Source organism: Mus caroli, chromosome 14 (genome assembly GCF_900094665.2).
Source record: "Mus caroli chromosome 14, CAROLI_EIJ_v1.1, whole genome shotgun sequence".
Lineage (NCBI taxonomy): Eukaryota > Metazoa > Chordata > Mammalia > Rodentia > Muridae > Mus > Mus caroli.
Genome location: NC_034583.1, coordinates 55,924,969 through 55,935,324, shown reverse-complemented (window position 1 = coordinate 55,935,324; position 10,356 = coordinate 55,924,969). Strand labels below are relative to the sequence as shown.

Sequence of the window (10,356 nt, the reverse complement as noted above, 5' to 3'; positions counted from 1 at the left end):
TTCAGCAAAATCTTGCTGGCATATGCAATAGTGTCTACGTTTGGTGGCTGATTATGGGATGGACCCCTGGGTGGGACAGTCTCTGGATGGTCCATCCTTTCGTCTTAGCTCCAAACAAAACCTAACTTTTTAATTCTAATATAGGGTGTTAGTGGATCTCAACGGCAGGATCAGAAAAACCAATGTGGAACTCTGTCCAATAAATGTTGCAAAGCCAAGATGTGTATGAAGGGATCAGACATACACAAGTACATAGGTTTGAGAAGATGAAAGAGGCAAGGAGCCTAAGTGCCAACTCACCTTGTTGCTGCCTAGACTGTGGGATGGGCTAAGCTCATGCCGGCTTCCTGACAACTGGGAAGAGATAAAAGAGATTAATGTAAAAGCATGAAAGCATCAAGAAAGAACCTGCTTTGAAAACTCAAATCAAACAGGGCCTGAGTGCCTGTGCCTCTAATCTCAGCATTTAGTAGGCAGAGGCAGGAGGATCACAGTGAGTCTGAGGTTATCCTGTTTCCCAGTCAGAGAGACACAGTGAGACAAAATCATAACCAAGACCAATACTGCAGACCAGTGAGTCTCTGGGATATGAAAACCACTGAGCAGTTTCCAGCAACTTTCCATGGGTAGTTTCCCTAGGCTTTCATGTCCACTAAACACTGGGGTGACACCTCACTGGGCCTGAACAGAAAACATTTCACTCCTTTAATGTCACTGGATCCTGCCATGGCCTGAGCCTTTTATCTAAGAATAAACTACTTAGATTACTGTTGAGGCTCGTGTGAGAGAAACAGCAAACAGCTTTAGGACTCATGGAATGAGGCCCACCGGCCAGTACAACCAACCACGATGGGTGTGCTGTGGAGAGGCAGAGCTCTGAGGACTATGTGTCCTGAGGACTTCAGGCTGTTGGAGTTTCTTTCGCTCTGCTTGTTGCCCTCCACCCTGTCATCACACCCCTCCTAATCAGTGAGCTGTATGAAAACTCTAAGGGGGTTTCCAGCCCCTCCTGGGCAGTGTTGTTGGTCCTTACAATAATAGTGATTGATCTTTTTCCAGCATTGCTGCTGCACAGATTAATGATTCGCCACCACCCCCGGAAAGAACTTAGAGGTGGAGCTTGTTAGTGCTGTCCACCACCCCTAGAAGGAATCTGGAGATGCAGACTGTTAGAGAAGTTAGGTTAAGATGTGTTTGCTAGTGGCTTTGATGCAGAAAATCTTGGGGGACAATTTAAAGTTCAGAAAGTCACACCCTCAATAGTTGAGGTCAGGGAACAAGAACAATGGCAGCCCAGCTAACACTAGATGGCATGCCTTTCTTGCCGAGCCTGGTCTGGTGATCAAGGCGATGATTATTCTCTTGTACCCATTTTTTGCCCTCGGCTTCCTGATGTGATTTGATAAAAACTTGTTAGCTGGTAGGTGTGTACCCTGATGACTGAAACCAGGAATGACTGACTGGCTTTTTACATAAAAATTTAGATTTGTGATTCTTTTAAAAAATTTTTATGATTGTTTTTTAAGATAAATAATGAAACAATTGATCCCTTCTCTGTAACTACAAACTGCAGCCTGCCAGTAAGAGAAACTGGCCAAGAAAGAAATATCTTGCTTGCTTACATTTTGTTAATCTATAACAAGTTGCTTAGATACGACTGTATGTGGATTCCTGGGAATAATTTGGTTTTTTATCTGTATTACGCGAAACATTTAATCATGTAAAGGCATTAGGGAACATACAATTTTTTTACTCATTGTAATCATTCACTTAAAGAAAAATAGAATACAGCCACATTGTAATTTTTGCACTGCTTGAGCGATTCTGCTGGGGGATATAAGCAGTAGGAGTTGCTTTATCCACCAAATAAAAGAGTGTGAGAGTGTACGTGAGTGTATGTATAAACGTGTGTGTGTTTGTGTGTCTGTGATATTTTCCACCTTTTTCTCCAGCCCTGGAGACTTTTTCCCCCACCCCAGAGCATTAAGTTTTACTCCCTCGGAGTAAAGTCTTCTTAATGATTAATCACAAACTCCATGCCCCTTCTCAGTGACCCTGACCTGTCTAAGGTGGCCTTAGGCAAATTATAGTACCCCAGATACCAAATCTCTGCATTTGCCAGTATGTTAGTAACTTTCTGAAGGGACCTGGAACTAGTGGCATTTCTACATGCCCGAGAGTGGCCCCGCACTTCAGGTCTTCGGTGGGCAGACAATTTTGCCTCCTGTACCTCTGCACCCACAGGCTCTCCAGAGGGAAACCTGCCCTGCCTGTCATTCACACTTACAGGTTTGAGCAGAGCAGCTGAGGGCAAAAGCGCACCGACTCTCCATACACACATCTTCACAGAAATAAGGAGCAGATATAAATAAAGAGCTGCTGGCTCACTTTTTGTCAATAATTATCTCCGTGTTCAATATGCACATAAACTATAATATAAATCAACCTATCTTAGCCACAGTTATATAAAATGCATATAACCTGTTTTACTCGTTTATACTACCCTAAATGGCCTGCAAAGTGATTGGTCTGCAAACATATACCAAACTTCCTAATTTAAAAATAATTAAAACCCAGAAAATGATTTCCTTGCTCTGGACAGCAAAGCTGGGGTTTAAGATCCACATACATTTGTGACCTTCCATCCTGTACAGGGCAGGTGGTGACGACAAATAAGCAATGTGTGCCCGTGACACTCAAGCAAGCATCCTGGGTCTAACAGCAGGCACAGCCGTGACAAGAGGAGGCAGAAAGAAAGGCATCCCGACGAGTAGTCAGGAAGGAGGGAGCAGACACCATTCTAGAGCAGCAGCAGGAGAGACTCACTCTGTTCATGCTGGGAGAGCTGATACTCCTTCGGCTCAGCTTCCCCTTCCCCGTCAGCTGCTCCTTCACGGCCACTTCCTGGGAATTGGAAAACACCAAGGAGAGGTCCACATGAGAGATGCACTCCAGCATACACGGTTCAAGGTTTGCTACATTCTAAATACCAGCCATGACTTGACAAAACAGAATGACCCCATTGCACTCAGTGGTTTTTGTGAGAGTAAACTCTTCAAACCAGACCCCAGAAAGTCAAGTATAGAGGTCAGATGGGACTCCACCACAGCACTGTTGACCGCTCACCTGACGCAGGCGATCTAAAGTCAGGAGGTTTTCCACAGCCAGCACACTCCTCAAGTACTTCTCAATATAGGCCTCAGAGTCAGCAGACGCTGGGTTTTCCACATTAGCTGCCATCCTTGCCAGTGCCTCTCGCTCCTCCACTCCCTGGGCATCCTGAAGAACAAAATGATGCACAGAAAAAAAACAAAAGGCTGAAATAGGGAGTGTTACAGATGCTTTACACACAGGCGCGCGCGCACACACACACACACACACACACACACACACACTCATCCTGAACTAAAGGATGCATGTTAAAACTACATTGAAGACATCATTACAGATGTAAACACACATGCTCACACAGGTACATGCTCAAGCATATTGATACATGCACAGTCACACACATACACACACATACACAGGTCTCTGAATTGACAAATTTCAATGGAACCCCAAGTTCCATTTTAAAATCAGCTTTTAGAACCCAAAATGCACTCTCTCCCAGAAATCATAACCCATCATTAGGTAGCAGCTTAACCTGGAAAGCAGGTTCAACGGCAGCTTTCACAAACACTCAACACAGTTGTACCCATTTCACAAACACTCAACACAGTTGTACCCATTTCACAAACACTCACTACTAATTACCACCTGGAAAGGATTCTGCAGGTGATGTGGAAATCCACCTACAGAAATGTTAGAAGTACCACTGTGACAGCAGGGCAAGATGGTGCCACCCCTGTGAGCTGGGTCAACCCACCAGACAAAGTGGAGACCTAACATCCCCAATATCCACATGAGATGCCGATGCAGTGTGGAGAAGGGAGTGGACGCCGGCAAGGCTAGCTGCTGTCGGGCAGCCCGATGCTCAGAATGCTGAGCTTCTAACACTGCCTGAGTCCTCCCTGGGCAGCAGCAGTGGCCAAAGGCTCTGGAGAACAGAGGTGAATCCCCACCCTGTTCTACTAACTGAGCTGCCCATTCTCATAAATGGACAACTTATGGGTCAGGAGAGGATGAAGAAACAATATTTGCTAACTCTGGAAACCTAGCTAATTACCAGCCAGCCAGTCACACAAGGGTGCATAGTCTTAAGCTGATTCCCCTACAGTCCTTCCCTTTTAACTCTTAGAAAGAACAATGAATGAAGCACAGAGTCAGCTTTTCTAGTCCAAGGTCTCGTAATTAGTCACGGCTGCAAACAGCTTCCTTGCTGACTGCCTGGGGTGGCTGAGAATGCATGGAGGGCCCTGCACAGGCTATACAAGGTGCTATCAGTTACACTCAGCCCTTGGCTTTGGGCTTGGGCAGGAGCTTGTTTATGATAGGGTCTCACTAAGTAATTCAGACTAGCCTCACACACGATCCTCCTACCTCAGTCTTCCAGGTCTACAATTATAGACACATACTCAAACCTGGCAACAGCCTAATTCTCAAATGGTGAAGAGGCTTTAATTCAAATTAAATACTTAAATAGTTAATGTTTAATATGTAAGACCAACTTTAAAAACCCAGGAAAGAAGAAGTTACCATTGGACACTTTTGAAGATAAGAGTTTTGCAATATAATGTAATAAGGCAAGACAACGCAAAGATTCCTCCATCTTGTATTCTTGCTGAGGTCATTTCAAGTTTAACTAGAAATGGATCTCCTTGATGCAGAATCCCATGGAAAATTACCCAATTCCAGTCTAGTAACCAAAGGTCGGGATGTCCTAGCTAACTTATCTTACTCTGTTTGTGCGGGAACCCCCTACAACTAACCTAACCTAACTTTTGTTAAACTGCTTGCTTCTGCAAAGTACCCCTGAAGCTTCAAGGCAAGATGCCAACACATGGTTTTGGCTTTAAAAGCCCTCCAAACCCTCTGGGTTGCACCTAGGTTCCTGAGTACCTGGATGTAGTCCCAGTCAGCTGGATGAGTACTTTATAAACTGTCTGAATGGTCATCTCTGGTGGACTCCCTGGAACAGTACAAAACTTAAAAACAAAACCTAGGTGACATCAATTTCTTGCTTCCTTTACAGACTATTAAAGCAGGGATTGCCTGGGCAGTGGTGGCGTATTCCTTTAATCCCGGGACTTAGAAGGCAGAGGCAGTTGGATTTCTATGAGTTTGAGGCCAGCCTGGTCTACAGAGTAAGTTCCAGGACAGCCAGGGCTACACAGAGAAACCCTGTTTCAAAAAAAAAAAAAAAAAAGGAGTTATTGTCTACCTAACTATCCAAACACTCAGCAAAATCAATCCACAAATTCTACCACCTGGAATGAAGACTACAAGGCAGTACTGACAACCTGTGGGGAGGCCCCAAGTCTCTAGTCCCTGTGTCTGAACATCATTCTCTGGTTTAGAGTAAAGTATGCAGATTCACTTGATAACAAGAGACAGAGACTGGACTTCAGTCTGGTTCTGCATCAGACATAAATCTCTACACTGGACTGTTTTTGTGACTAACACCATATTGCTATTGCCTGTTGTGTTTCAAAATAAGAAGCCATTGAATTGCTTTTCAAATTGGAATTCTTGGCTAGAAATATGGCTCACTCAGTGGGTAGCAGCACCTGCAGCCCAAGCATGTTAGCTGACTCTGATCCCTGGACCCCTTGCAGGAGGCTGGATGCAGAGACACACATAGGTGAGTCTGGGACTCATAAGGCAAAATGGGAACAAACACAGGAGAACCTGCTAGAAGCTCAATGGTCAGTGACAGAGGAAGATTCTAGAAGGAGAGAGCCAACTCCTCAAAAAAGGTGTCCTCTGTTGCATGCCATGGTACTCTTCCCTCTCCTCACCTTGCTCACATACCCTCTCTCACACATTTACTCAATAAATAAACAACTTTTTTAAAACAAGAGAGTTCTTTAAACAAAATACTAAAATTTCAACTTTTAAGGCCACAGATACATTGTACTAAAAGTTTACAGTAGAGGACTCATCAAAACTTGTATACATTTTTCTCAGTAGATGGTTTGGGGTTTTACATTAATTTGTTTGTTTGTTTGTTTGTTTGTAGTAGGGAGCGTGTAAGTGCCACTGCACTTGTGTGAAAGTCAGAGGAAACTTGCACAGGTGGGTTATTTCCTTCAACCATGTGGATTCCAGGGACGGCACAGACTCGGGTGATAGGCTTGGCAGCAAGCCCCTCCCTCCACCTGCTCAGCATCCCCCAGCCCGTTTCATTGACTATGGTATTTCTTGGGTGGGTGACTGTTTTGAGGAGTTAGCATTACATGTTTATTTCCAGTTCAAACTTCCCAGAATACCTCTGGAATATTGGAGACGATTTCAAAGGTCACTCCACAGCCAGGAATAGAGCTCCGGTGAGACATCTTTTTGAGGAGACTTTGAGCAAAGCCCTAGAGAAAAATAAAATATAGACCATTATTTCCAAACTTGCTAGCTTTGTTTTCTGTAACAAAGAGCAAAAAAGGGCACTGTTCTCTCAGAGCTCAGATAAGAGCAGGCATCTGCCACAAGTGTGTGAGATCCCGAGCACCGGGCACAGCTCCTTCTCTTAAGCACAGCCCCAATGGACTGGCATGCACCTATAATGTGCCTTGGGTCCTGCACCTGATTAGGCAGAATTGAGACCTGGGATCTGGAAGCTGCCTCCAAGCATCTGAATAAACTCAGGAGACAGAAGATACAACCAGATGACCTTCTAAGGAAGATGGAAGCAAGGACTGGTGACGCTTACACTTTCCTCCTCCAGCACGATAGACGTCTGGGACCATGAATATTGACAAGTTGAGGCATTAAATTCTTGACCAAAGCAGGATCGTTATGAAGGATGATTTAAGAGTGCCTGGTCATTGTTTATGCTGACTGCGCTCTTTGCACAGTTAGAAATTGAACTGTTGAATTAATGCATAGATGACTCATTTAGAGAAGCTGCGAAGATTGAACATTCTGCAGAGGTTGAAGAGAGCAGCCATGAGGGCGGAATACAATTGAATAAAGATAAGGAGAGAGAACACTGAACAGACATGAGGCAAAAGGTGAGGCAGAAGCATGCAAAAACCCAAAGGAAAACTGAAAATCAGCTGGTGCTAAAAACACGTAATTTTATAATCCTATCTAATAATGACTTATTTCACATTTGGTGATTGTTAACTAATTTTTAAAAGAGTCTCTCAGAACACCTGAGGACTGATACCTGAGGTTAACCTCTGACCCTCCTCCAACACAAGCCCTCCACCCCCAACTCTCAGACAGAGCCTCTCAGCATGGAAAGAGGTCATCCACTTCCTTCATCCCTTCAGGGCCTCAACCATGCCTTGTAGCACTCAAACCACAAGGCAAATGGTCCAGGGATAGCCATGGCTTCTCATGGGTGGTAGAAGGCAGTGCCACCTGATGGTGTTTACTATCTGCATGAACTAATGATGTGTCCGCCACATGTTTGTTACTGTCCTATATGAAGAAGCAATTTAAAGGAATGAAGTATCTGAGACTCGGGGAAGTGGCATGGCTTAAATACTTCCATCAAATCACTCCAAATGGGAAGAAATGGAATAACATGTTTTTCCTACTCAAAAATAAAAGAAGAGAAATGGTTGGTTCCTCCACACTCTGCCATCTCTGCTGGGAATGCTGTGGTCAGGTGGCCAGGACAGCTGACGCAGATGGAAACACTCTTCATGAAGCTCCCCCGTGCAGCAGGCCTCTCTCCATCCCTTCAGACTTCCCAGAAGAGGGGCACAGGAGGAGTGAATAGGAGACACACAAATACTCTACAGCTAACCCCTGACCTCAATGTTATTGATGTTGGACTGAAGAGCTAAGGAGCTGTGATTTTAACAGCATTACACCAGTCTTTGTTTCAGAGATTGTATCAATGTGGGATTTAGAACTAAAGATTAATTTTTAAGGATGGAGATTACATCTTGAAGTCTGTCAACCATGACTGTGTTCTTTCAAATGAGATTTATTTCCATCTGTGTCTGTATGTTTAAATGTCCCACAAAAAGGAGGTGACAGAGTAAATGAGGAGCCCCAGAACCCACCTTCCAAATCTTCACATTTATAAACCCAATAACACAATGTTTAAACATAATTAGACAATTTCTAGAACACTCCATCTGTCAGGGTTCCTCCCTGACTACCTCTTCAGTAGGGCACAGCCACCTATTCTCCTGCCTGCCCCGCCCTGGATAAAGGGCCAGCTCAGAGTTGGCCTCCTTTGCAAGGCTTTCCTCACAGCTCTGTTGGCAGGATGCTATCCCAGCCAGCACACCACACAATAGAAGGTGGCCCACTCAGGTACTTTGAAATGCAAATGGGCTTTGCCTCTTTGAAGACCCACATGGAGGAGGGCAGTGGTGGTGCACACCTTAGTCCCAGCACTGGAGTGGAGGCAGGCGGGTCTCTGAGTTCAAGGGCAGACTGGTACTACAGAGTGAGTTCCAGGACATAGAAAGCTATAAGAGAACCTTGTTTCAGGGAGAAGAAAAGAAGAAAAGAGGAGAAAGAAGAAGAAATTTATATAATACATGTATGTATATATATACACGCGCATACATATATACACACACATACATATATACAAACACATACATATATACACACACATATGTATATATAAATATAAATGTATATGCAATATACATTATGTATATAAATGTATACATATATATATGTTTATATATGTGTATATAAAATCAACAACAAAATAAAATACAGATGTACTAAAGAATTAAAAATAAAAACATAAAGACCCAGACTATTGCCTATTCAATGTTTTATAACCAAAGTCACACTGAGAATCAAAGGCTTCTAGAAAAGACAGTTGTACTGGCTAGTTTTGTGTCAACTTGACACAGCTGGAGTTATCACAGAGAAAGGAGCTTTAGTTGGGAAATGCCTCCATGAAATCCAGCTGAAAGGCATTTTCTCAATTAGTGATCAAGGAGGGAGGTGCCCTTGTGGGTGGTGCTATCTCTGGGCTGGTAGTCTTGGTTCTATAAGAGAGCAGGCTGAGCAAGCCAGGGGAAGCAATCCAGTAAGGAACATCCCTGCATGGCCTCTGCCTCAGCTCCTGCTTCCTGACCTGCTTGAGTTCCAGTTCTGACTTCCTTTGGTGATGAACAGCAGTGTGAAAAGTGTAAGCTGAATAAAACCTTTCCTCCCCAACTGCTTCTTTGTCATGATGTTGGTGCAGGAATAGAAACCCTGACTAAGACAACAATGTTGTTAGTACTCCAGGCTAACAACAGATACCACAACTGAGCCACCAGGGAACCTCCTCAAGCTGCTTGCTTCAGAAGAGCACAAAGGAGCAAAGCCACTGGACTTCCCTATGGCAGGGCTCCTTTGGGACTCCACCTCCTCGGTCCTGTGAGAACATGTGTGTTTACACACTGACAGCATGATAAAGGACAGTGACAGGCACCTGGGAAGGAGAGGCTCAGGGTTCCATGGAAAGAACTTTCTAGTATGAGTGGCCCAGTCAGCCTCACCTGGCGCCCATGAACATGGACACAAATCCTCTTGCGTAGGACCAGCTGCATGTCGGCAGGATGGCTGAGCTGGACGGTCACGCGCAGGATGAGGAACACTCGCTCGTCAGCAGGTGTGCCCTTACTGAGCTGAGGACAGCTGTGCACTGCAGAGTCCCAGGAGGCCTCTGCCTTCACCTGCAGAGAAGGTAAGGCAGCACTTCACTTTCTTCTCCATGTGAAGGGTCCCTTTCGAGAACTGCCCTGATGTGGTGCCAGGATGTGAACGAGTGTTACTGTCATGGGAGGTATTTGGCATGGTACCTGTGCTGGTACTTATGTGCTCATACACTGGGATGGTCCCTACAGGCTCATCTATTTGAGTACTTGGCTTCTAGTTAGTGAACTGTTTAGAAAGGATCAGGAGGTGTGGCCTTGTTGGACAGGTGACACTAGAGGTGGGTTCTAAGGTTTCAAAAGCCCTACCGGGCCCAGTTTCTGCTGTTAGTTCGTCCTCTTTCCCTGTCTCCTTCTCCCTGTCTCCCTCTCCCCATCCCATCATGCATCAGGATGTAAGCTCTCAGCTCCTGTTCCAGCGCCATGCCTGTCTGCCTACTGCCACACTCCCCTCCGTGATGATCATGGGCTAATCCTCCAAAACCGTAGGTAAGCTCTCCATTAAGTGTTCTCTGTTATAAGCTACCTTGGGCATGTCTCTTTACAGCAACCAAACAGGAGCCGAGACACTACTTTATTAGCCTACTTGCTGTTAAATTATTTGTTTTTAACCAAAAAAAAAAAAAAAAAAAAA

At 44.7% G+C, this 10,356-nt stretch overlaps 1 protein-coding gene across 3 annotated transcripts in view; it reads right to left on the bottom strand.

Annotated features, from left to right (window-relative positions):
* Kif13b (kinesin family member 13B) overlaps nt 1-10,356 on the bottom strand; it is a 159,657-nt gene that overhangs the window by 29,090 nt on the left and 120,211 nt on the right. For all 3 annotated transcript variants that reach the window (XM_021181269.1, XM_021181270.1, XM_029469046.1), the window contains exons 31-35: nt 9,567-9,743; nt 6,372-6,464; nt 3,127-3,279; nt 2,827-2,904; nt 301-354 (exon numbers count right to left, since the gene is read on the bottom strand). In XM_021181269.1, the coding sequence (XP_021036928.1) occupies nt 301-354; nt 2,827-2,904; nt 3,127-3,279; nt 6,372-6,464; nt 9,567-9,743 (555 nt within the window). The remainder of the gene's footprint in view (nt 1-300; nt 355-2,826; nt 2,905-3,126; nt 3,280-6,371; nt 6,465-9,566; nt 9,744-10,356) is intronic.